At 47.7% G+C, this 25,713-nt stretch overlaps 1 protein-coding gene across 1 annotated transcript in view; it reads right to left on the bottom strand.

The window, feature by feature from the left end:
• The window catches only part of Sdk1 (sidekick cell adhesion molecule 1), a 953,795-nt gene that overhangs the window by 106,197 nt on the left and 821,885 nt on the right, over window positions 1-25,713 (bottom strand). The window contains exons 23-28 of the mRNA XM_021222746.2: window positions 24,551-24,660; window positions 22,248-22,398; window positions 21,026-21,263; window positions 12,120-12,235; window positions 9,915-10,104; window positions 6,659-6,757 (exon numbers count right to left, since the gene is read on the bottom strand). Coding sequence (XP_021078405.1) covers window positions 6,659-6,757; window positions 9,915-10,104; window positions 12,120-12,235; window positions 21,026-21,263; window positions 22,248-22,398; window positions 24,551-24,660 — 904 coding nt within the window. The remainder of the gene's footprint in view (window positions 1-6,658; window positions 6,758-9,914; window positions 10,105-12,119; window positions 12,236-21,025; window positions 21,264-22,247; window positions 22,399-24,550; window positions 24,661-25,713) is intronic.

Below are 25,713 nucleotides of genomic sequence, written 5' to 3'. Positions count from 1 at the left end.
TGCAGATGAGTCCACACACTTAGAAGGCCGCCCTGGCAGCCTGAGCTCCTGGGAATATCCATTCCAGGTATTCAGGCAAACAGAGGTTTGCTTTCCATCCCAGCAACAGCCTGGGTCTTTAGGAACTGTTGATCCTTCCCTACAGCATCTGCGGTCTGATGCGATGTCTGTAATAATACCCAGGTTATGGGGTCCCCCAGACAGCATCTGCTATCCACCAGATGCCATTACAACCCCAAAATGCTCAAAGGCCACACTGCCCAGTTGACAGAGTTATTGCCATCTGACTTAGCATTTGTGTGTGATAGTTAATCTTGTCTCTGGAATCAACTAAGAGACATACCTCTGAATGGAGGTGTGAGGGCATTTCCAGGAAGAATTAACTAAGGGGCGGGGAGAGGACTCCCCCAGAGTGGGCAGTGCCTCCCAGCAGCCCCAGTACAGAGACTGTGGGGAGCAGCACTCTGGCTGCCTGCCTGCCTTTGCCCCTTGCTTTTAAGTGCACATGCGCGTCTGTTGTTGCTACCACCCTTCTCTGACACTGGGAGCCAATTTGTTTAGACTTCCAACATGAACTGAGGACCAGTGGCCCCCAGGAATCCTCCAGGCCTCAGGCACCAGACTGGGACTTCTGAAGTGTCCAGACTCTGGGGCTGCCAGCTCCCTGGCTCTCAGCATCTCTAGCATACAGATGGCCACTGTTAGATTCCCCAGCCTGTCTCTAGTAAACAGTCATACGGGTTCTATAGTACGACAGATACTGTGTTACAGTACTGTAATATTGACTAATGTAGGGTGCCTGAAGTAAATACCATCTACTTCTTCCCTATGTGTTTGTGATTTTCAGTGATGGTCCCACCTGGACTTCCCATCAAGCTCAAAGGTTCCAGCTGAGAAAACAGTGCAGTGGGAAAGAGCACTTGCTACGGCAGCAGGAGGACACGAGTTCAAATCTCCAGTACCCACAGAAAAAGTCAAGCATGGCTGGCTGTATGTGCATGACTGTAAGCCCAGCACTACAGGACACAGAGAAAGGAGGGTCACTAGAGCTTGCTAGCCATTGGCCTAGCTCCAGAGTCACTGGGAATAAAGCAGAGAGTGGTACATCACACTCAGCTTTCTCCTCTGGTCTCTGTGTGTGCACAGGTGCCTGTACTGGAAAACCCATGGACGGACAGACAGACAGAAAGACAGACAGACAGACAGACACACACACACAAAAGCAGGGTGGTGGGTGGAGAACTGGGGAATATAGTGCACCATCAGTATGCACAAAGTAAATTTATGGCCTGGTCTGCCCTGGCCCAGGATCAAAGGCCCTCCAGTCAGAAGAGACCGGCTAGCAAATGTGGTAGGAACTCTCTGTTTACTGAGCACTGTCTTAGGTCTTCATTGATGTGAGTAGACACCATGACCAAGGCAACACTTTTATAGGAAAACATGCAATTGGGACTGACTTATAGTTTCAGAGATTCAGTCCATTATATCTTGGCGGGAAGCATGGCAGTGTGCAGGCAGACATGGTGCTGGAGGAGCTGGGAGTACTACATCTTAATCTGAGGCCATTCAGAAGGAGGCTGTCTTCTACACTGGGCAGAGCTTGAGCTCCAGGAGACCTTAAAGCCCACCTACACAATGACATACTTCCTCCAACAAGGCCACACCCATTTCAACAAGGCCACACCTCCAATAGTGTCACTTCTCCTGGGACAAGCTTATTCCAACCCCCACAAGCACTGAATATGGCAGACATTTTTTCTGAGTGTTTCATTGCATGAGTTAAGAGGGCATAAATGGGGAAACTGAGGCCTGGGAACCTGAGTGAGGTTTTTTTTAATGTACTCAGTAGATGGCAGGCTGAAGCCTGCCGCTAGGCAGTGAGGTTTCTGGACTCACCATCACCACTTTGCTCTCCGCCTTGCGATAATGCAGAGCCTAAGACTGGGAGACACGCTAACAGCCCCCTGAGACTCGAGCCATGCGAACTGCAGCTTAGAGCTTCCTCCTTTGCTACATAGGCAAATCTGTTTGAATGAAGAGCCGTGCAGATACATGTGTTTCCTTTTTATTTATTTTTCCAGACAGGGTCTCCCATCGCTCAGGCTAGCCTTGAACTCACTGAATAGCTGAGGATAACCATTAGCTTACTTTCAGATCCTCCTGCCTCCGCATCCTGTGTACTAGGATGACAGGCGTGTGCCACCACCCAGTTCATCCAGGGTTTCACACATGAAAGCACTCTGCCATCTGAGCTACATCCCCAGCCCCACAGAGCAGTGGTTCTCAACCTTCAGAATGCTGTGACCCTTCAGCACAGCTCCTCACTTCATAGTAATCCCCCAACCATAAACTTATTTTGCTGCTACTTCATAACTGTCATTGTGATATAAATATTTGTTATGCAGAATATCTGATGTGTGACCTCCGAAGGGGTGGTGACCCACAGGTTGAGAACTCTACTGCTGTGGAGTTTCCTTTGGGTACAATGTCTAGAGACAAGAATGGCTGCTCATCTTTCCCATGTGTGGCTCTCTAGAGGCTACACAGGTGACACTCCCAACAAGGACATGTGAGGGGTGCTGCCCTTCATGGAACCTCACCATGCCAGGTCTGACGGATGTGGCCTGGCATGGCTCTGCTGACTAAACCGCACTTTATGGCACTTCTGTGATCAGCAAAACCAATGCTTCAAGACACATCGAAGAGTCAATGACAAAGCTTTAGGAGTGAGCTGACAGTCCACCTGGACAGTGAGACGGTGGAGACAGAGGTGTCCTCTGAGTGCAGAGAGGAGGGTGTCTGACAGCTAGAGACACTTGGACGGTGGGTGGCATTCTTGCAGAGGAGCATGCTGCAGGCTGACCATCCCCACCAGGGCTCCTACTCAGTGAGGGGCTGGGAGGTGGGGCCCACAGGTGGGTCCTTTCTGAGGTGGACCATGAGCAACCAGGTGAAGTCACTTACAAGCTAAGGCATTACCACATTAGCCAGATCCTGGATGGTGGGTCTGTTGTAAATGTTGTCTTATTTAGTTATTTTTTAAACTTTATTTTGTGTGTGTGTGTGTGTGTAGGTATGTATATACATGCACATGTGTCCGTGCATGTCCACAAGTGTACCTTGAGCATGTGCACTTGGAGGCCAGAAGTCAGTCTTGGTGTCATTCTTCAGGGTCTCTCAGTGGCTGGGAGCTCACTGTGTAGGCGATGGTGTCTGGACAGTGAGCCCTGTCATCCTCCTGTCTCTTCTCTTTGGAGCTAGTGTGTGGACTCCAAGTGTGCACCACCAAAGTCCTGTTCACTCTCTCTTGTTCATGCCATTCCCCCTACCATGTGACCTCTGCAGAGTCCTCACCTACAAGCAAGGCACTCCCCAGATGCAGCCATTCCACCTTAGCCCTCCATCCCCAGAAACTGCATACACCCCCTTTCCTGAACCACCTGCCTTTAATCCTGCACTGAAAATGCCATCATTCATTGTCGGGTATGGGAAGCTGCCAATCGCACTAGACCCAGACTCACTGTACACATGGAGCACTAGACTCATTTTAAAATCGCAGGGTCTAGCCGGGCGTGGTGGCACATGCCTTTAATCCCAGCACTCGGGAGGCAGAGGCAGGCAGATTTCTGAGTTCGAGGCCAGCCTGGTCTACAGAGTGAGTTCCAGGACAGCCAGGACTACAGAGAGAAACCCTGTCTCGAAAAACCACAAAAAAACAAAAAAATCTCAGGGTCTAACAGTTTACTGGTTGCAGAAGCACTGCCAACCTAGGGAGAGTAAATCTTTATTCTTTGCAAACTACAGTCTCTGGCATTCAATTATTGCAGCAGCAAATAGGAGGAGGCTTCCTTATGAGTCTTACAGAAGGACCCCAGGTATGAATCTGACCCTGTATATGCACCGGAGGCACTGGTTAGCAATGCAGAGCTGTACCATCCATGTGTGTACCAGGTCATATGTATAATAGCATGCAGTCCCAGAGCAGTGATACCTGCAGGGAGAGGACTAGGGAGTTGACAGTGACTGGGGTCAGAGGGGATAGGGTCAGTAGGGCTGGAGATGAAAGCCAGAGGCTTGGGATATGGTGGAGCTCAAGGAACCTACTTCTTCACAGAAAACAGTTTTTAGGCCTCTAGGATTCCAGGTGGCAGACCAGAATTCTATTATTTCGCACCTCTGAAAATGTTGCCTGTTTTGGTGTGGCCTTCTGGGGACAACTCCCGGGGAACTGGGTATCCAGCTCTGTTTCATAAAGATCTGTGGCCTGCTGTCATGCTGAGACATGACATGCTGGCCACCTACTCTGAAGCCATTTCCTAGCCCCAGCCTGAGCCCATGGTGCGGATTCCAGATGTGGCTCACGACCTTTTCTAGTGAGAGCTCATTTCAATAGGGACTTCGAAAGCTGCCACAATCGTGGCTGCAAGCACCAGCAACCTCAAGGCTACCAGGCTCAGGAGATCTTTGCTTACAGCAATACTTGTATCTGGTGGCTCCAGAGATCCTACAATGGAAGGTCAGGGAGTGAAGACTGCCCCCCTGCCCCCTTGAGCAGAGGACACAGCGCCACCCAGGCCTATCCTAAAACATGCCTTTTGGGCCTCTGTCTCTGGGCTGCTGGAGCTGTATGGGTTTTCAGGCGTGTGTGCGCGCGCGCGCGCGTGTGTGTGTGTGTGTGTGTGTGTGTACACGTGCGTATGCATGTGTATGTGCACATAGAGTACTGAAGACAACCATAGGTGTGGTTCCTCCAGTGCTAACCACCTTGTTTTCGAAACAAGTGCCTTTCATCTTTTGAGGCAGGGTCCCTCATTGGCCTGGGACTTCACAATCTGGCAAGGCTGCCTGGCTAATAAGCCTGTGGGATCCATCTTCATGATGCTGGGATTACAGGGATATGCCACCATGCCTGAAATTTCCTTTTCATGGGTTTTAGGGACCTCATGCTTGCATAGCAAACACCACTGACTGAGACATCTCCCTGTCCCTTAATTTCCTTACTTTTTTTTGAGATTTATTTTTGTTTCATGTATATGGATGTCATGCCTTTATGTATGACCATGTACCACATGTGTGCCTGATGCCTGTGGATATCAGAAGGTACCACATACCCCAGAATTGGAGCCAGATGGTTGTTAGCTGTCATATGGGAGCTGGGAATCAACCCCAGGTCCTCCAAAAGAGTAGTCAGTACTTTTAATTTCTGAGTCTTCTCTCTAGCCCCTGAATCCATCTTTAATAAAATAAAATATTTTCTTCAAACCAAGTCTTAGACAGGCAAGATCAAAAGCAATTGACAGCAGAGAAGTTTGTCACCAGCCCATCATTGCCTACTAGCTCAGAATCTCCTGTGAATGGAGACCAAGTGGATGGATGCCACTGGCGACTCAGGTCTGCAACCGTACTCTGGACCATACTCTGGGACCCTACTCTTAAAATGCTCATTTTTCCATGTGTAACACTGTAGTGGTTTGAATACTTGGCCATGCATGGGGGGGTGGCACTATTAGGAGGTACAGTCTTGTTGGAGGAAGTGTGTCACTGTATAGGTGGGCTTTGGAGGTCTCCCATGCTCAAGCTCCACCCACTGAGTGAGAGAGACCCTCCTGGCTGTATGCAGAAGACAGTCTCCATCTCTTCCCAGATGCCTTTGGGATCAAGATGTAGAACTCTCTGCTCCTTCTCCAGCACCAGGCCTGCCTTGATGCTGCTATGGTTCCTGTCTTGATGATAATGGGCTGAACCTGGGACACTGTAAGCCAGCCCCAATTAAATGTTGCCCTTTATAAGAGTTGCCTTGGTCATGGTGTCTCCTCACAGCAAAGCAACCCTAAGACACACACACTCTCCAGCACACGCAGGGCACTTGCCCATGCTCTGGATCTGTCTCCACGCTCAGGCAGAAACCACCAGAGGTCCCTTCCCTGCTCCCAGGGCTGCAGAAGTCCCTCATCCTGAGACTCAGCTCCAAAGCAGCATTTCACCCACCCCAATCTCAAGGCTGGTTTGCAGGACAGTTAGTGACTGTGGATTGTGTCGGTTGTCATGTGCAGTATAACTCTAGCTATCTTCCTACAGGTCCCATGGGAGACCTGAGAGTGACTGGACCTCACTCAGTCCTATGTTCCACCAGGCAAGGGTAACAAACATGGAGTCTTTAATTTGACTAAGTGAAAGTATAAATAAATGAAGGTATTGATGGTGCTTTAAAACACCATCTGCTGGCTTTCTGTCAATCTTATCAGAGCTTTGTCTCCCAGCAGCTTCTCCTATCCAGGGGTCAGTGCAGGCTTCATAGTGGGAGAAGATGTTTCCAAGACCCAAGTAGCATCTGCTATGAAAAACTAGCCTGCCATTTCCTAAACAATGTTGGCACAGCCCCGAGTTGGGGGAGGCTGATTACAAATGGGCTCGCCTTGGATTGCAAACAGACAGAGGGAATTCTGGGTTAATACAATGTAAATTTCATTCCAGGAGAAAGCCTCGGAGCCCTGCTCGGGAACAAAGGAGGTCTAGGATGCTCGCTCGGTGCCCAGGAGACGCTGGCTGCTGCCGACGTGATTTATGTCTACCCACCCAGAAAGGAGAGAGCAAATCGCCTGCCCTTTCTCTCTGCCATTCCTCACCGCCTCGTCGCCTCCCATACAGTGTTCCTTACCCAGAATCACACCATTGGGCTCCTCTGGGGGCTGCCACACAATCCGCACTGCAGTAAGTCTTACTTCGGGGAACACCAGCCGCACGGGGGGACCTGGGGCTGAAGGAAAAGCAACATGAGACAGGAGTCGCATCGGGTTCTCTGAAGGCCTCGTGCTCTGATGGCTGTTGGGGGTCTCCTAAATGGATTTACCTTTAAAAAGATGTGTTTATATGTTTATTTATGTGTTTGTTTATTTTGTGTAAAGATCTGTGATATATGTTGCATGATCTATATAGCTGCCCACGGAGACCAGAAGAAGGTGTCAGGTCCCCTGGAGCTAGAGTTACCAGCGGTTATAAGCTGCTCAGTATGGGTGCTAGGAATTGAACACAGGTCCTCTGGAAGAACAGCCAGCATTCTTAACTGCTGAGTCATCTCTCTAGCCCCTTATTTTTTATTTTATACCTGGCTTTTGATGTGGGTTTTAGGGCATTTGAACTCAGGTTCTGACACTCATCCAGTAGGCACTTTATGGAAGATAAAGGTATTTTACCTTCCCAGTCCATGTTTTCTTTCTTTCCTTTTTTTAAGATTTATTTTATTTATATGAGCACACTGTAGTTGTTTCCAGACACAGTAGCAGAAGGCATCAGGTACCTTAACAGATGACTATGAACCACTATGTGGTTGCTGGGATTTGAACTCAGGACCTTTGGAAGATCAGTCAGTGCTCTTAACCACCGACTCCAGCCCCTGAGCCCATGTTTTCAGTGAAGGACTTCTGGACCCTCACTGACTCTGTGTGCCTCCCAAACGATTTTGAAAAGCACACTGACTTAGAAAACCATGCTCAGAAACTACGCTTACAGGACATGAGAACAGCTCATGGCAACACTAGCCCGAGCGTCACCTACGACTGGGAAGGAAATGTTTTGCCAATATGAGACCGGATTCCTTTGCTGGGTTTGACATTTATAGAACAGAGGTTTGGCAACTGTGACGGTCAATCCTGACTGTCACCTTGATGCGTTCCAGAATCACCTAGGAGACACACCTCTGTCTGCGGAGGGCTTTCCAGATTGGGCTAACTGAGGCAGAAGACCTATCAGTCCCTATCCCATGGGATGGGGTCCCGGGTTGAATAAGGAGAAAGCAAGCTGAGCACAGGCTGCATCTCTCTCTGCTCCCTGCCTGCAGATGCAGTGTGACAGCCACCTCATGGCCTTGTCACCCTGTTCCCACTGCCACGCTGGACTGTGTACCCTCAAACTGTGAGCGAAGCAAACCTTTGCCTCTCGCCTTACCTTTGTCAGGTATTTGGTTACAGCCACAACACAAGTAACCAACACAACAAGCTGTCCCTTAGCCCCATCCCCATCCCCCAACCACTGATGAAGCACCTGGCAACCCTTCAATCCTTCTTGGCCTATGCTCGCCTCACCTCCCCTGCCCTGTCTTAGAAAATTAAGAGTGGATGCTCACAGATGCATGTAATAATTCTTCTGTGTGGTTCAGTGCACCGATAATTTAAAATGCCGTTATATCTTACGGAACGATTGAATAATAGGGTCTCAGCCCTCATAAAATATATCTGCTTAAACGGATGGGCAAGTTAGTGTGTGGCCAGTGTGAGAAGTTCTCGTTGGACTTAATCATGGATCGATTTCTGCACATCCGCATGGAGCAAATCAATGTAGAAACAGAATGTGGGGAACTGTCCATTCTGGGAGGGTGAATTTGGATGTGTGTAATGATACCCATACATGGGTGAGATAAATGCTCAGGGGAGGCCACAGGCTTGAATGTCAGGACTAATGTATGACACCAATGTGACACAGCAATGACCTCCTGAGCTGTCCCTGAGGCTGAATGGATTGTGTCAAAGTGAAGAGAGAAGATGTGTTTATATAAATAACACAACAATAAAAGAAAAAAAAATCATTGCCTGACTAGATGTGTCCTTAGAAGGAATAATGGCAGTGAACATTGAGACACTTTCCGAAAGGTCTCTCCTTTCTTTTCTCAGGTCTAAATGGACGCAATGATCAGTACAGCTTGCAGTTAACGTGGCTCAGTCACTATTTCCCCTGCACTTCCCTTCTACCTCTTGTCTTGGAGAAAGCTAAGGGGATCACACCACAGAAGCCGCGGTGGTTTCGCCTGTCAATGTGATAGGATCCAGATTCACCTAAGAGACAGACCTCTGGTCACATCCGTGACAGATTTTCAAGATTAGGCTAACAGAAGTGGAAAGGCTCATCCTAAATGTGACGGACACCATCTGTGGGCTGGGGTCACTGACTGAATAAGGAGAAAGTGAGCTGAACACCAGCGTTCACCTCTCTCTTGTTGCAATGTGAGCAGTTGCCTCCCTCCTGCCGCCATGCCTTCCCCACTGTGATGGACTGCACCCTCAAACTGTAACCCTCCTTCTGTGAAGCTACTACTCAGACATTGGGTCACAGCAACGAGAGAGAGAGAGAAGCAGTAGAGTCGAGGCCTGATCCAGAGGCCGTGTGAATGAGGGAGACGGGGCTCTCTCCACGGAGTAAGTAGAACATGCTGTAGCTCATTATCCATTCCAAGAAGATGCTTAAACAACTACACTGTTGTTTCTATCCCATCAGACACTTCTGATCCCGAGATGGGCGTTTAGGCAGATCAGTATTTTCCCCCTGACATATTCATTATGGCCTGTTAAATAACGAACGTGGGAAGGAGCTAACCTTTAAGTGTCTCACATCTGCAAAGTGGAAAAACATATTTACTGATGATTTAGACTTCCATAAAAACAAAGCCAGCAAGATGTGCTTGTTACTCAAACCTGGAAGCACCAGAACCTGGGGACCCCTGGGTGCTGTCAAACATGCTGCTTTCTGTGCAAAAACTTATAATTAACAATCCGAATGCAAATGGTGAGACCCACCATCCCCAGGAGGATGGACACAGGGGTCCAGAGAGGAGTTTTATCTAGATCTGTAGAGCTGTTAATAAGTGGATGGATTCATGGTTCACAACCTAGCCAACCCTTACTAGCCCCCACCCACAGCATAGTTAGCACTGAGATTCCGCATAGTCCATAATCAGGCTGTAAAAATCCTCTCCAGGCTCAAATTGGCCACATAAATGCCCAGTGACTGGAAACAATTTTTGTTTTGTTTCCATTAACTAGAAAAAAAAAGTGGTTGAAAATTTACATTAAAAACAACCACAATCTGAATTGTTTGGACTGGAAAACTAAGCCAGAAGGCAGCAGGACCAGCCATGCACTTACTGTCATCTTTGGTGCGCTCCAGGACGAGGGGTGAGCTGGGGACCCCATTCCCGATCCGCGTGAATGCCAGCACTTGGAGCTCATAGACCACGAACTTTCGTAGGCCAGCCAGCAGTGCAGACTGCGTGTGGTTCCCTCGTACCACGTGGCTTCTGGGCTCTGGGTCCAGGTCTTTGGCACGGTATAGAACCTGAAGCGTCACATGCAGATGGTTACAGCTCAGTGTGTGCGTGGAAGGGGGCTCCCTGTGCACAGGGTACCAGCTCAGAACGGACTGGCAAGGACTACCCAGCCAACTGGGTTTTCTTTGTGAGGGCAACTGTGCTGAAGAAGTTTTGGATCTCATTTCTATCACTGGCATCAAGGGGGAAGGTGGCCGTGAGGCAACGATACTCCAGAAGACTGGCTGGAGTCAACAGCTCTGCCCGTCGCTTGGTGATTTGGCTGCCTGAGCACAATTTGGCAAGATCTGAAGCTCTCAACTATAGCCATGCCAAATGCTCCCACTGAAGCACGGGATTGATACTGGGCACAGACCTCTTGCTTCCTATAAATGGAGCTTGTGGCTCCAAGAAGTCCCTTGATTCAAAAAACTTGGGGTTCCTGCCCAAGCAGGCCTGCTCTTTCCCACATGTACCCAAGGCTCACCCCTAACAGGGATAGTCTAAGATGGCTCCTCCAGGCCCGCCTCCTACTTCTCTCCTTGGTCTTCTTTCTAAGTCCATCCCCTATGAACTCTCTCCAAGGTAAGTGATCCAAGAGCCACAAAAGAGCGGGTCACTGGGGAGACAATTGAAAACAGCCCAGGAGCCACTTCACTATGGGAACCACGAGAGTGGCATGGAGCTTTGTCCACTAAGCCTGTTAACGGGACTGCCATGTAGCAGGAGACTGCCAGGGTCGTGTCTTTGTGGTATACACCCACCACAGATCCAGAAGGGAGCCATTAGAATACTTGCAGAGACGGAATGCATATGAGCACAGGTTAGAAGAAAAGCAATTGGGATGTAATGACAGAAAGGCAGCCGGGTATAGTGGGCAAGCTTATCATCCCAGTACTTTGAAAGACCAGGCTGGAAAACTGCTATAAATTCAAGGTCAGCTGGTGTTACATAGTGAGTTACAGTGTGAGATCCTGTCTGAAAGTAAATAGTTGCCCCCTCCTAGTCCCCAAAGCAGGGGGAAAAAAAGTTACTGAAAGACAAGAAAGAGAATGCTTAAAATCCACTGATGATATGTAGAAGGGGCTTTCTTAGTACTGTACTAGGGACTGAATCCAGGGGCTCATGGATACTGAACAAGCAATTGGTCACTAAACCCCATCCCCAGCCCCTCACTGGGGGATTCTAGGCAGGGGCTCTACCACTGAGCCACACCCCAGCCCCTCACTGGGGGATTCTAGGCAGGGACTCTGCCACGGAGCCACGCCCCAGCCCCTCACTGGGGGATTCTAGGCAGGGGCTCTACCACTGAGCCACACCCCAGCCCCTCACTGGGGGATTCTAGGCAGGGGCTCTACCACTGAGCCACGCCCCCAGCCCCTCCCTGGGGGATTCTAGGCAGGGGCTCTACCACTGAGCCACACCCCAGCCCCTCACTGGGGGATTCTAGGCCAGTGCTCTACTGCTCCAGTCCAGCCAATCATCCCATGAGAGCAGCATAGCATTAGTAACCAGGTCCAGAGAAAGAAGCTTATTGTGTTGCTTGGGAGACTAGAGCTATAGACAGAGCAAGGGAACTCTATTGGTCACCTTTGACAGCGGAGAAAGAAATAGGAGGTTTTAAAGAGTCTAGGTGGAACCCAGAGAAGCTAGGAAGGTCTGACTCCAGCAGAAGTCAGCCTTGCCTAGGCCCACCACAAATCAGCACTCTGAAGAAGCAGGGGTCATTTCTCACACAACCCCCAATTTCTCACAGCAACTCTGAGAAGTGACCACCATGGTCATGCTATTTCACAACGCTGGAGGCAGAAGCTGCATCCATTCATGGTCCAAGAGTCCAGGATGCCTCAGCCAGGACCTGGCTTGCTGGTCAGGGTCCTGCTTGGATTTGCCTCCTGAGTGATGCCCAGAAAGCACTTCTCCTAGTCCATCTTTCCCAGACAAGACAGCTAATAAAGTTAGGAACCTTTCTTTCCTCAAGTGACAGATCTGTGGCACTTTACTACCAGCTCCAAAGGTGAGCAAAGTCACCATAAACGTGTACCTTGTAGCCTAGGATGAGCCCATTCTGGTCCTGCTCAGGAACCGAAGCCCAAGTCAGTAGGATCTGGGTGGAACTGACAGCCTCTGCAGACACGTTTTCAGGAGCTGCTGAAGGAACTGCAAAAGAACACGCCACACAATGACACTGTATTAGTGACAACTTTCTCTTGCCTTCTATGAACAGAGGGCCATTTACACTCATACGCACACGTGCGCGCGAACATATACACACACGCACACACACACGTACATATCATACACATGCATGTGCATACACACACAATACTCATGTACCCCTGCACACATGCACAACACATACATGCATAACGCACACACACACACCACTCAATTTGTCCTTGAAACAGCAGTGATTCTGAGTGTTCAGAGTGGATCAGATAAGCCTGCAGGTGCACAGCACATACGTAAATCTCTTTAATATGAGCAACAAATTCCATAAATCCTGGGTATTTAGAACTCAATTCTACCTGAGTCTGGCCAGCAAGAAAATGCTCTCCGTCTGTTTCGGATAATAACTTAAAGAGCTGCAGGCTTTTACCTTGAATTGGAATTCCTCAATTTCAGATGGATTCTAGCTCACTAGCTAAACATGGAGGTCCATGAGGGTTGGACAGAGGGGGTGGGCAGTGGTGGGGTGGGGGTGGTGGACAGAGGGACAGACCTCAGGGATTATGTTGCTGCATATGAAGGGAGAGCCGGGGAGCCTGACCTAGTACCCTTTATGTCTTAGCTTCCTAATTGAGTTTAATCTCGCATGATCAGTGGAAGCAGGTGTATCCACTCCTTTCTGCAGATAAATAGAGAACTAAGTTGGATCTACTTGGTTGTCTCTTCTTTGTTTTCAGTACTGGGGATAGATCCTGGGGGCTCACACTTGCTTGGCAAGAACTCTACTATTGGGTCGCAGCTCTGGGCCTGGAAATGTAAGGCTAAGGAAAACTTTATTTCATTCTATTTATTGTGGTATGTGTGTGGTGTGTATGTGTGTGTGTGTAAGTATGCATGCACTCCATGTGTATGTCTCTTGTGTAAATGTGTATGTGTGTCTGTGGGTTTGCAGATATGCATCTCTCTCTGTTTCTCTGTCTCTCTTTGTCTCTCTCTGTCTCTGCCTCTCTCTCTCTCTCTCTCTCTCTCTNTCTCTCTCTGTTTCTCTGTCTCTCTTTGTCTCTCTCTGTCTCTGCCTCTCTCTCTCTCTCTCTCTCTCTCTCTCTCTCTCTCTCTCTGTGTGTGTGTCTGCGTATACACTTCGGTGCATACACATACATGCATATAGAGACCAGAGGTCAACCCTGAGCTCTATTCCTTAGACACTTTAGGTTTTGAGACAAGGTCTGTCAATGGCCTGGGTCTCACATTAGGCTAGGTTAATTGGCCAGTTAGCCAATGAGCCCCAGCGATCCACCTGTCTCCACCTCCCCAGCTCTGGAATTATAAGCATGAACTACAACATCTAGCTGTTAACATGAGGTTTGGGGTTCTGACGCAGGTCCTCATGCTTGCAAGGCAAGCACTTTACTGATGGAGCCATCATCCCAGATTTAACACATCTGATCTTGAGATGGTACTTGCTATACACCAATCTGGCCTGCAACTCCCTATGTAGCCCAGGCTGGCCTCAAACACCCTCCCCCTTTCTCATTCTATTTCATTTAAATGACTGTTTTGTTATGGAATTGCCTAGGAGGCAGTCCTTGCAGTTTTTGACCTGTGTGCTTGTAACACAATTAATTCTCTTATATTTAGGCAGTTTTGTCTCAGTTAGTTTTCTTTGCTGGAACCAGATGTCTTGATATGTATATGCCAAGAATCAAATACAATGTAATATACACAGTAACAAAACTTTATAGACAAGTATTTTATATTCTGTCTAATCTGTGGCCCGTGAGACACATGTATCCCATGACAGCTATGAATATAGTCCAACACGTGTAGATGGCAATAGCATATCCCTATGTCAAAAGGTTGGACACTCATAAGTTACCAATTTTTTGTTTATGGACCCATTAACATGTCAAAGCCTGTCCACACAGGAAAGGATGGATCCAGGAGAGTACTTAATTGGTCATTAGATGTACTCTTTAGGGAGTAGCTGAACAGAGCAGAAGGCTCCCCTGGACTTGGGCCTAAAGGACACACCTTGTCCCAGGACTTCCAGGCTGAAGGAGGGCACATTTCAAGGCCATAGTATCTCTGCTGTATGACAGGGCTTGACCACATGTCTCTGCAGTGCTGTGTGGGGTAGGCAAGAAAGCTTTGTGGACACTACAGGCATGAAAGGACAGTGCTACAGGAAGATCACAGAGCTGCAAGCATGAGCCAAGAAGGCACCAGAGGCCGTGGATCAGCTATGGAAGAGCCAGGACAGAGCCTCCCGTAGGGCGCAGGTCCCTGGACATCTGGCCTTGAGCTCAGGCTTCCACAGCTATGACAGAACATTCTCATTACTCAAGCTGCCATTTGAGAGGCACTGCCACAAGATTATACAGTTTTTCTATTTTCATGTCTGTTTATGTGTGCACATGTGCACGAGTGTGTTTCCATTTGTACATGTGTGTGTTTGTATAAGCTGGAGACCAACTTTGGGTAGTACTCCCCAGGATACCGTCCATCTCATTTTGTCTGAGGCGGGTTCTCTCACTTTTACCTGGCGCTTGATGGTTTAACATGGTGGACTGGCCAGCGAGGCCCAGGGAACCTCTCATATCCATCTCCCTATCGCTGGATTTACAGGCACACACTGCCATGTCTGGCATTTTTATCTCGGTTCTGGAGTTTGAAATTGGGTCCTTAAGCTGCCAAAGCAAACCCTTTACTAAACGAGCTGTCTCCCCAATAAAAATTTTCAGACAAATTAGCATTACTCATGAAGGCCCTAGACAATTGTTGAGCTTGAATGGGTAGAGTTTATAGCCAGCGGTGTATATTGTAAAAGAAGTGGGAAGGGAGGAAGGGAGATGCCATGCAAGTCATAGCCTAACAGAGCAAGCTGTTGGATGACACTGGGTATGGGTATTGGGTGGCATCCACAGTTGACCCTTTCTTCATCCACAGGAATCTTTCTGGAGGAAAAGCCATGATAGAAGTCACTGTGCATCCGCCCTGAGAAAGGCTAGCTTTCTGTCCAGCACCACAGACGCAGCCTTTCACCCTTCCCTCCTAGATACCTGATACCTGATCCTAGTTCCCCTCCCCTAAACACTCAGCCTTAGATCCCTGACCAGGATGGGTCTGTGATGCCCCAAATAAGAACACTGTATGTACACACCTCTGAGGATGGAGCTCAGTGATCCTCCTGATGTTTGAAAGGGCAATAATTGGCAGTCAGCATGACTAGAAGATGAAACTTCTTCCTAGACATGGCAGTTGAAAGTCATGCTTTTACTTACTCCTCTAGTGAGATGACACAGATGTGTATGAGGGCACACATGTCACAGGCAAGGACCACTGCCTTATAACATGATCATTCCATCCTAACAATGAGGGAGCATGTTGGTTTCTATTGATGTGATAAAAATATCCCGATAAAAGCAACTTAAGGGAGGGAGAGTTGGTTTTGGCTCACAGTTTGAGGGTACACAGTCCATGGCAGTGGGGCAGGCAATGGTGGTAGGGGTACAAGGCAGCCTCTGGAATGGCATCCACAGTCAGGAAGCTGAGAGAGATAGATGCTGGTACTCGGCTCACTTTCTCCTTTTTATTCAGTCTAGGACCCCAGCCTAGGGATTGGTGCCACCCACACTTAGGGTGTGTCCTCCCACTTCAGTTAACTTAATCTAGATAATCCCTCACAGGTATGCCCAGTGGCTTGCCTCCTAAGTGATTCTAGATCCTGTCAAATTGACAATATAGACTGTTACAGGGAGCTAGATCAATTGGTTGATGGAGCTATTGATATTTTCAAGTTGGAAGAGGAGAAGGGAGGGCCATAGGAACCCCCACCTAAGATCTAGCCATTATTCTCTCCTGCCTTTCCTCAACTGCAAGGTATCATGGGAGATGCAAGGTTATATTGGAAGTTGAAAGCTGACTGAAACAGGGACTCTGTTGAAGTCATTGTCCATGATGGGGTGGGAACTTGTGGCAACACTGCTGCTTTGGGTCACCCATGATCCTCTTAGTAACCCTTTACCGGTGCTGTAAGGAAGCCCATTAAGCTCACTGGTTCCCTAAGGTGGACTTGGGTAATCATCACTTTGGTGTGTGGTTGGTGCACTATCTGGGGTAAGCAGCCATTTGTTCAGGTTTCCCTAAAAAAAAAAAATGTTAGTGCAACAGTCATTGATGACTCGACTGAGTTCTCAGAGGCAAAGGGCTTGTCTGTATCATACACCTTGCAGCTATGTCTCGCTGTGGTCTACCTGTAGGGGCTCTCAGGGGACCTACATATACTATTACAGTCTTGACTAGAAAACTACTTACATAGGTTCCTATTTTAATTTTTTAAAAGCAATAAAACAGTACCTTGGATCACTAAGAACAAAGAACATACTATTGTTACAAGCATGGAAGCATGCTATTCATCAGACCAAGTTTCTGACTTGATTTAAATAATACTGCAACCCCAAATGTATTGTATGGATATTAATTTGTGCTGTGTTCTGAAAATTGTCACTGTCTGGAGAGAGAGAGAGAGAGAGAGAGAGAGAGAGAGAGAGAGAGAGAGAGAGAGAGAGAGAGAGAGAGAGAGAGAGAGAGAGAGAGAGAGAGGCCATCGTCATAGCAATCCAATTGGTCCACCTCTTGGACCCCTACCTGTTCCCTGAGGGGGTCGATCTTGGCAGCATTAAGTGCCTACTTCTCGCTATAGACCCACAAACCACTGTTGATTTTTGGAGATGTGGTTATGTAAGCATTCACTCACAGGAAGCCCAGCTGTGTCCCCAAAGAGCCAAGGTAGCCAGGTGACTTAGTGCTGGGCTTTGACTCCCGTGGTTTCCCACTAGGAGAGAGCCTGCTAGGCAAGGCTGTTAAGAACAGGAAATGACATATTGCTAGATTCAGTGGATTCAAATACCCCAGGGACAAAGCGTACCCCCTCCCTTTTTGAAGGTGTAAAGAAGAAGAATTGTACCCATTATCTGTTCCAAGGTTTATTTGACTTCCTTTTCAATTTATCTTAAGTCTTGATACGTTCTTAGAAACTTCCCTTTTATCAGAAACAAAATGACCCAGCTTGCTTATTTCTTCCTTCTCCACCTGTTTTTCTCTGCAGGAGAGTCTTCCGTGCTGTTCACCACTGCTCCCTATGTGACCCCTCTTTTCAAGTCCCATTTACCATTACAGTATGTGACAGATTGTCACAGACCGTTAGACCACGCTTCAAGCTATTATTACATGTCATTTAAATGTGGTTCAAATGTTTGGTTTTGTTTCTAGCCTCCACTTGGGACTGTGAGATTATTACATTAATTTGTGCATGTGTGTGTCCGTGGATATGGTGGGGTTATGTACATGCATGTGGGTAGGATGTCGCATGCTGTAGCAAGCATGTGGAGGTCAGAGGGCCACCTGCAGGAATTGGGTCTCTCTATTCTATGAGTCCTGGGGATTAAACTCAGGTTGTTAGGCTTGGGGCCCAAGTGCTTTTGCCTGATGAGCCATCTGGCTGGCCCTGGTGACATCAATTTTAAGTCTCAGGGAAGACTGTTTGATTACCTGGTCGACTGTCAGCCCGACAGGATTTAGAATCACCCAGGAGACTCTGGGGCACTCTTGTGAAGGATGTCTTGATTAGCTTTTGTCCATGGCCGTGAGGGATTATCTAGATTAGCTTGGCAGAGGTGAGGAGGCCCAGGCTGAAGGTGGGTAGCATGTTCCCTGGGCTAAGTTCTCAGACTGCCTAAGAGGAGGAAGTGAGCCGAGAGCTAGTACCCTGAACCCTCTTTGCATCTGCATCACATTCCTGTCGCCTACTCTCCCTGCCACAGCAACTGTGGCCAGGACTGAGAGCTGCAGCCAGACCTTCCTTCCTATCATATACTCTGTCACCACAAGATAAGGGTATGCCTAGGAATGTGCTAGCCATGTTGGGTGGTGAGTCTGTTTCAGATTTTGGACAATGCCAACTGCTGCCTGGTGTTTGAAGCTCTGAATCCTCCACACCTTGCAAACATTCTCTCTGCCGTGTTTTCAATTTTGACCTTCCTATGGGTATAAAGTGGCATCTCCTTATGACTTGGATTTGCATCTCCTTCCTGGCTAATGATGCTGAGCCCCTCCCCATGTGCCTATTAGCCATTTGTCTCTGTCTCTGGAGAACTGTCTGTTCAGGCATTTGCTCCATTCTTAATAGGATCATTTGCCTTCTCATTGTGAACGAAGAGGTGTTGGATATTTATAGCTGAACCCCTTGTCAGACATAGTGCTTGGAGAAGTGTCCTCCAGTTGAGGTTCTTTCCATTTCCTATATATTTCCTATATTTCTATTTAAAGCGCTGACACTTTAATTTCGATGGGGCCTGATTGATCTACCTTTTTGTTGTTGTTCTTTGTGCTTTGGTGTTCTGCAGTCAGACTTGTACATTAATTTCTCTTCTGGGAGCATCCAGACCACACATACAGCACATATAAGAACCCAAACCCAACACAGGCACGGGCCATGCTGGGCTCATCTGTTTCCTACGCTGCCAAGGCAGACACAGGTGGATCTTGGTGGCAGGCACTCTTGGTCCCCTCCAGAAGAACACTGTCTCCAAAGAGGATGTTGGGTTCTCCCCTAGCATCCTTGGATTCCAGGCTGCCCCCTCTGTCCCTGCTAGGGTATTGAGAGCAGCTGAGGGGATGGCTTGGACAGTAAAATGCTTGCCTTACACTCAGGAGGGCCTGAGTTTGATTCTCAGGACTTGTGGGGTTTTGTTTGTTTGTTTGTTGTTTTAAAGCGGGGAGCTAGAAAGATGGCTCAGCAGTTAAGAGCACTGGCTGCTCTTCCAGAGGATTCAGGTTCAGTTCTCAGCACCGACAAGGCAGTTTATAACTACAGTTCCCTCTTCTGGACTCGGCATGTACCAGCATACAAAACATACATGCAGGCAAAACATACTATGCACAGGGGTGAAAGCCAGGTGTGGTGACTCTCAATTGTAATCCCGTACTGGGGAAGCTGAGGCAGAAGGATCCTTAGTGCTTGATGGCCAGTCAGTCCAGCCTAATTGACAGGTTCCATGTCAACAAGAGACCTTGTCTCAAAGGAGGTTGACCTCTGGCCTCCATCACATGCATGCACACATGTGTAACTGTACCTGTACACATGGACATGCACACACATGAACAAGCAAACACCTAGGGAAGACCCACAGTGGCTACTCCAGCATAGCTCCTGTTGCTATGAGTGATTTTTTTTTCTGTTTTTCTTTTGTGCCTGTTGATAAGTTTAAAACTTCAAAAAACAAAAACAACACAAAACTTTTTATCCATGGCTTTCTAGTTTTGTATGCAAAGTTTTGTTTCTTCAAAGAAACATTTTACTGGTCTGTCTATTGATGGATTTAAAACTATACTTTAAAAGTGTCTCCAGGTCCCTTCCTTGTCACACAGACTTGGCTGAGGAAGATGAAAGGGTTTTAAGGCTTCCACATGATCACAGCCAAGTGAGTCTGTATCTTTACTTGCTGATATAATAAAAGCTACATTTGGAAGACAGCTCTGACTGGTCTTGGAATCCCCACTTTAAAAATCAGGGTCTCCATAGAGGTACACTAGTACCACAATGGTGATTCTGCAGGAATGCTGGGTCCCCATACATACACTGTGTAATCAGAGCATTACTTGGGTCTGGGATGTGGCTCAGCCAGGGGAGTGTGTATACTGAGCATGGCATGTGTGTGCCTGAAATCCCAGCACTGTGATCAATTCCATGGTATACCAGAGTCTGGATTCTTGAAAGACCCAGCAGAAGGTAGCCACCAACAAACAGGATTTCCATCTCAGATCCAAATGAATGAGACACCAACTGCCACTGTATTGAGCCATTCAGGGGCCCACTTCTTACTGCAGCCAGACCCGTGAACATGCTGTATACATTCATTCATGAAGAGCAGGGTCTGATGCCTGGTACATTAAAGAAATCTCATAGGAAATTTCTGCTTCTTGATTTTTTTTATCAATGATAATGAACATTATCATTAACTTTAAAAATCATAAAATTAAGACTAGTACCTGTTTAAATTCAACGGAACAGCTGTGAGTAGGTGATGGTTAATATTAGTTATTGATTTGACAGGCTCTGGAAGCACCTAGGAGTCAAGTGCCTAGGCACATCTATGAAGGATTATCTGGAGTATGTTAGTCTCTGGCTATATCTATGAGGAGTTATCTTGAATGTGTTAACTAAGAGGGGAAGGACCACTTAGGAGGTAGCATCATTATCTGTCCTGGGGTCCTGGATGGAGCATGAAGGAGAAAGCAAGCTGAGCAGCAGCATTCATTGCTCTCTTCTTCCCAACTGTGGACACAATGTAGCCAGCTGTGGACACAATGTAGCCAACTGTAGACACAATGTAACCAGCTGTGGACACAATGTAACCAGCTGTGGATGCAATGTGACCGGCTGTGGATACAATGTAACCAGCTGTGGATACAATGTAACCAGCTGTCTGATGCTTCTGTTGCCATGCTTTCTCCACCAAACTGTAAACCTTTGTCCCTTAAGTTACTTTTGCCAGTGTGTTTTATCACAGCAACTGGAAAACAAAAACAAAAAACACTAAGAGAGCTGATACAAAGCTTTGCTTAACATCAAAGCCTGGAACTCTTTGATGCTCAGACACAGGTGAGAGACATGGGGAGACTCTGTTACCCAGGGACATGGAAATCCAAGGCTACCAAACACCATTTCTACAGAGACACAGAAGGGACCTTGTCTCCATACCTGAATTACCTCCCTCTCACCTGACTCCCGCGTGCGGCCCCGCACCAGCTCACTCCAGGGTCCAGCCCCAATGGCATTGAAGGCCTGCATCCGCAACTCGTACTCTGTCCACTCCTCCAGTTCCTCGATGGTCAGCTCCCTCTCCAGACGGTCACTGACGACTTGGGCCAGAGCTGAGGTTGGTTGGTCTGAACGCCAGTACTTCACCCTGTAGCCCACGGACTCGGGGTTCCCATTGTACTGGGAATCAGGCAGAGGCTGGCAATGAAGGACAGGCTGGTGTGAGTGGATATCATAACTGTCAGCTTTGAAGGTCTTCAAGAATAAACCCATCCTATGGGTCTAACTCCATGGAGAGCATGTTTCTTAGGTGAATTTTCTTAGAACTTTCTAGTGTATGCGCAAGTGCACAACTCTGGGTTACATACATGTCTGCATGTTCACATCCATGTGCTTGTGAAGACCAGAGGTTGATGTTGGATGTCTTTCTCTACCACTCTTCATTGTACTTTTTGAGTCAGGGCCTCTCACTAAGCCTGGAGCTTACCAACTCCAAAGCAAAAGGCAACAGAAGAGATGAAAGCCTCATGTGTCTTTGTATACCACGATGGCCATTGTGGTACAGATGTGATAGGACTAGCTGGTCAGCAAGCTCTAGGGATTCTTCTGTTCTCACTCCTCACTGCCTTTATACATGGGTGCTGGGGAATCTGAACTCAGATCTTTGTGCTTGGGCAATAGGGGCTTTTCATACTGAGACACATCTTCCTGGCCGCATCCCTACAACTTTCTGATCTACCTTCCCTGAAACTTTTCTTCTGTCAATTCAACAAAATTCTTTTAGTGACTTTTGCCAGAAATAATTTCCTTTAATGCAGTTTGGTTTAACTTTGAGGGAGAAACATTCTGATTAAACAATGGACTGGCTCTCTTACAAATATTGAGTATTGGTTCTGTGTTGACCAAGCTTAAGACTTACAGATCCTGCACTTAGCACTCTCTGTGTTCTCCCTCCACAAAGAGCACTTGGAGCTCCAAGAGGAGAACAAGCAATGCTACCAATTAATAAGAAATCCAGGGCTGCTCTTAGATTTTACACTAATTGTGCAATGTAATACTTTGTGGTCTAATAATGGGATTAGCTTTGATGAGGAAAACCGCCTGAATGTGGTACAGCTAAGCTCTGATTCCCCAGCAAACCCTGACTAGTGGCTTCCCCCCCCCCCATAGCCCCTAACTTACCACCCAGCGTAGCCGCAGGCTGGTCTCACTGGCTGTTCGGACAGTGAGGCTGGTTGGAGCCACATCAGGTGGGGCCTGCAGGGTCTGGATGACTCGGGATGACTGGCTGAAGGGGCTGGGACCCACGATGTTCACTTGCCTCATTCGAAACCTGGAGGTAAAAGCATGAACTGCTATTATTCCAAAGCAAAAGGCAACAGAAAAGATAAGGGCCTGCTTGGGTGCTCCTTGCACACCATGCCTTTCTATGCCACAATGGCCTTCACTCAAGGACACCTAATTGTGATGGTGAAGAATATGGCCTCTGTGATGGGTAATGTTAACTGTCAATTTGACAGAATCTAGAGTCATCTGGAAGACAGGCCTCTGGGCATGCCTGCAGGGATTATCTTGAATAGATACACTGAGGTGGGGAGACGTGTTCACTGTGGGTGGCACCATTCCCTAGTTGGGATTCTGGACTGTGTACATGGAGAAGGAGAGCAAGCAGCAGGCATTCATAGCTCTCTGTCCCCTGCTGGTGGATGCTATGTGAGCAGCTGCCTCCCTCTCCTGCTGAATTAGCTTCCTGCTACCATAGCCCACATCCTTGAACTGAGAGTCAGAACAAACCCTTCCTTCCTTAAGCTTCTATTCTCTGGGTATTTTATGACAGCAACAGAAAAACAAGATGTGCCTTTCCTTAAAAGCCTTCAGAAAATGGTCTCATGTGACTCAGGCTGATTTAGTTTCCAGGTGAAGCCAATTTGGTGGAGACGATGGGTAGAAGTTAAGTTTAAGTGCTGTTGGCTGACTCAAGTTCAGGGTAAGCAAAGGGAATTGAGGTCCTTCAATAGTAGCCCAGGAAGGCCTTGAAATTATAATCCTCCTGCCTTAGCCTCCTCAGTGCTGGTATAACAGGCTTGCACCATACCTGGCCATGCCTTCTTCCTCAATAATTATTTGAACAGAATTTAAATATAGCAAAAATCCTAAGCAAGGACACATGGTTGTTTCAGAGATCTCCTAAATTAATGTGACTTTAAGACAGGGACATTTCTTCCTTACTGAGGTTTCTGATCGTTGTGTTAATTATACAGCTGCATGTGATTTCCCATGCCAACTCCTGAGTCCTAGTGGCTCACTGAAATTACATGTTTTCCTTTTGAGGATTGATTATATTGTATCTTGACTTATCTGCTATAAGCTTGGGAAAAGTGTTCCGATAAACATGATGAAAAACAACTCTCTCGTTAGTCTTTAAAAAAATGTCTAACTTTGGTATTGTACTGAATAAATGCTTTTCGTGAAGATGTAATTTCACCTTTCAGTCTTTGAATTGCTTGTCCTCACTCCCTCATTCCCCCGATTACACAGAATGTATCCATCCTGGCAGAACAATGACATTATCAAACTCAACATCTGGTGCTAACTGGAAATTTCATCTCTCGAGCTGATGTTACGGGAACTGATAGCATTGCTAACAGCTCATGATCACACTCCCCTTGGTAAAGGCCTGGGACTTACTGCCAGGGTAAGCAGCGGGATCCAGGAGCGAAAGGTTAAATGCCATGTTAAGCACTTGATTAGTGAGAAGAATAACTCCTGGGTCACGGAAGGGGGAAGCAGAACGGAGTGCCTGGGCCATCTGCTTTGTTGAGTCTGAGGCCTGCGGTTCATGGTTATTTCACACTGCAATGGTATGCCTTGATGGAAACACTTGGTCAGCCTAGAAGCTAACCATGAATTGAACAATACTCAAACTGCGTATCCTGCTTAAGGCATTAGTGTAGTACTGTTATTGCTACATATAGAATCCCCTGTGACTGTGTGTATGTGTAGTGTACTGTGTGTATTGTGTTGTGTGATTGTGTGTGCATGTGTGTTTTGTGTGTGCGTGTGTGGTATATGTGTGTGTTGTGTCTGTGTGTGTGTGCATGTGCATGTGTGTTGTGTGTGTGTGCATGTCTGTGTGTTCTGATGTACCAACATGGGTGCACATGTGGAATCCAGAGATTGGCATAGGGTATCTTTCTCCATCACTCTCCACCTTATGTTTTGAGACAGGGTCCTCTCACTAAACCTGGACCTAAACACTTTAACTAGACTGACTGACTAACAAGTCCAGTTCTGGGATTATAGTCACGTGCCATGGCCACCAGGCAGGTTCCTCCAAACTCAGGCCCTCACGCTTGTAGATCAAGCACTTACCAGCCGAACAGTCTCCCAGCTCTCTACTTGAGAACCCTAATTTCCATATGCCATCTGGTTTCTCAAACTACAAACACACTCATCTGCACTTGCTTCCCACCTGTGGTTCTCACCTGTAGTGTGTGTAGGGTGTGAGGTTTGGAATCTCCAACATCTGGGCATCGGGCTCATTCTCCTCCTCATAGAGGGTGACCCACTCCTCCTCATCCCCGATGGCACCAACCTGTGGAGAGAGATCCTGAGATGGACTGGGTTCACCACAGGGACCAAGGCTGCCTGGTGTCCTGTATGCATTTGCCTGGTATGATGGGCTGAGCCTCTGCTGGGAGGTACTGGTCCCTCTGCTGGGAGGTACCTGGGAGGTACTGGTTCCTGACACACACCTCTCCTGTCATGGAGATGTGGGCTCCTGTTATTCTCAGCACACACAACATCTGGGAGGGTTTTATTTCAAAATTCAGTCAACAAGTTGGCCTCAGGAGGGTTGGTCCTGTGGCTTAGATTCAGGTGATACAAAGAGGAGCATCCACGGTGCTTTGTCCTCTCATCTGACAAGTAAGAGAGGCTCAGAGGAAGACTCTGCCAGGATCCCATGGTGTGCACTGATGAAGTCCTGGCACAGATGTCCTCCTCATTGGGGTCCAGAGTCATTTATATCACTTGCTGGCTCCAGGGGACCACCTGACCTTTTCCTCCCCAAGCATATACCACATTCGCTCCAATGGCATTGTACCATTACACAAAAAAAGGCGGAGTCTCTGCTTAACATCAGAGCATGCAGGCCTTGTTCCTTCTCCACAAAGTACCCTGGGAGCTGACCAGATGGCCCAACCAGTATAGCACCTGCCACACAAGCATGGAGACTTGAGACTGATCTCCAGAATCAAACATGATCCTAGAGGCATGACTGAGAGGCTAAGAGCATGCAGTGCCTTGCAGCAGACCTGAGATGAGTGCCCAACATCCACATCAGGCAGCTCACACCCCTGGAACTCCAGCTCCAGGAAATCTGTCTCCCTCTTCTGGCTGCTATGGGTACTGCACTCATTTATCCCTACAGACACACATACACATAAACATACACATTCACATACACATACACACAATATATTTTTAAGCCAGGCATTGTGGCACACACATGCAATTCTGGAGCTTAGCAGATGGAGACATACAGATTCTTGGGTCTCAGTCAGTCCAGCTGATTCAATGAGACCAATGACTGTCTCAAAACAAAACAAGTCTCTCTCTCTCTCTCTCTCTCTCTCTCTCTCTCTCT

Source organism: Mus pahari, chromosome 23, assembly GCF_900095145.1.
Source record: "Mus pahari chromosome 23, PAHARI_EIJ_v1.1, whole genome shotgun sequence".
NCBI classification, from domain to species: domain Eukaryota; kingdom Metazoa; phylum Chordata; class Mammalia; order Rodentia; family Muridae; genus Mus; species Mus pahari.
The sequence above is the reverse complement of the archived record's forward strand: the minus strand, read 5'-3'. Positions and strand labels throughout refer to the sequence as shown.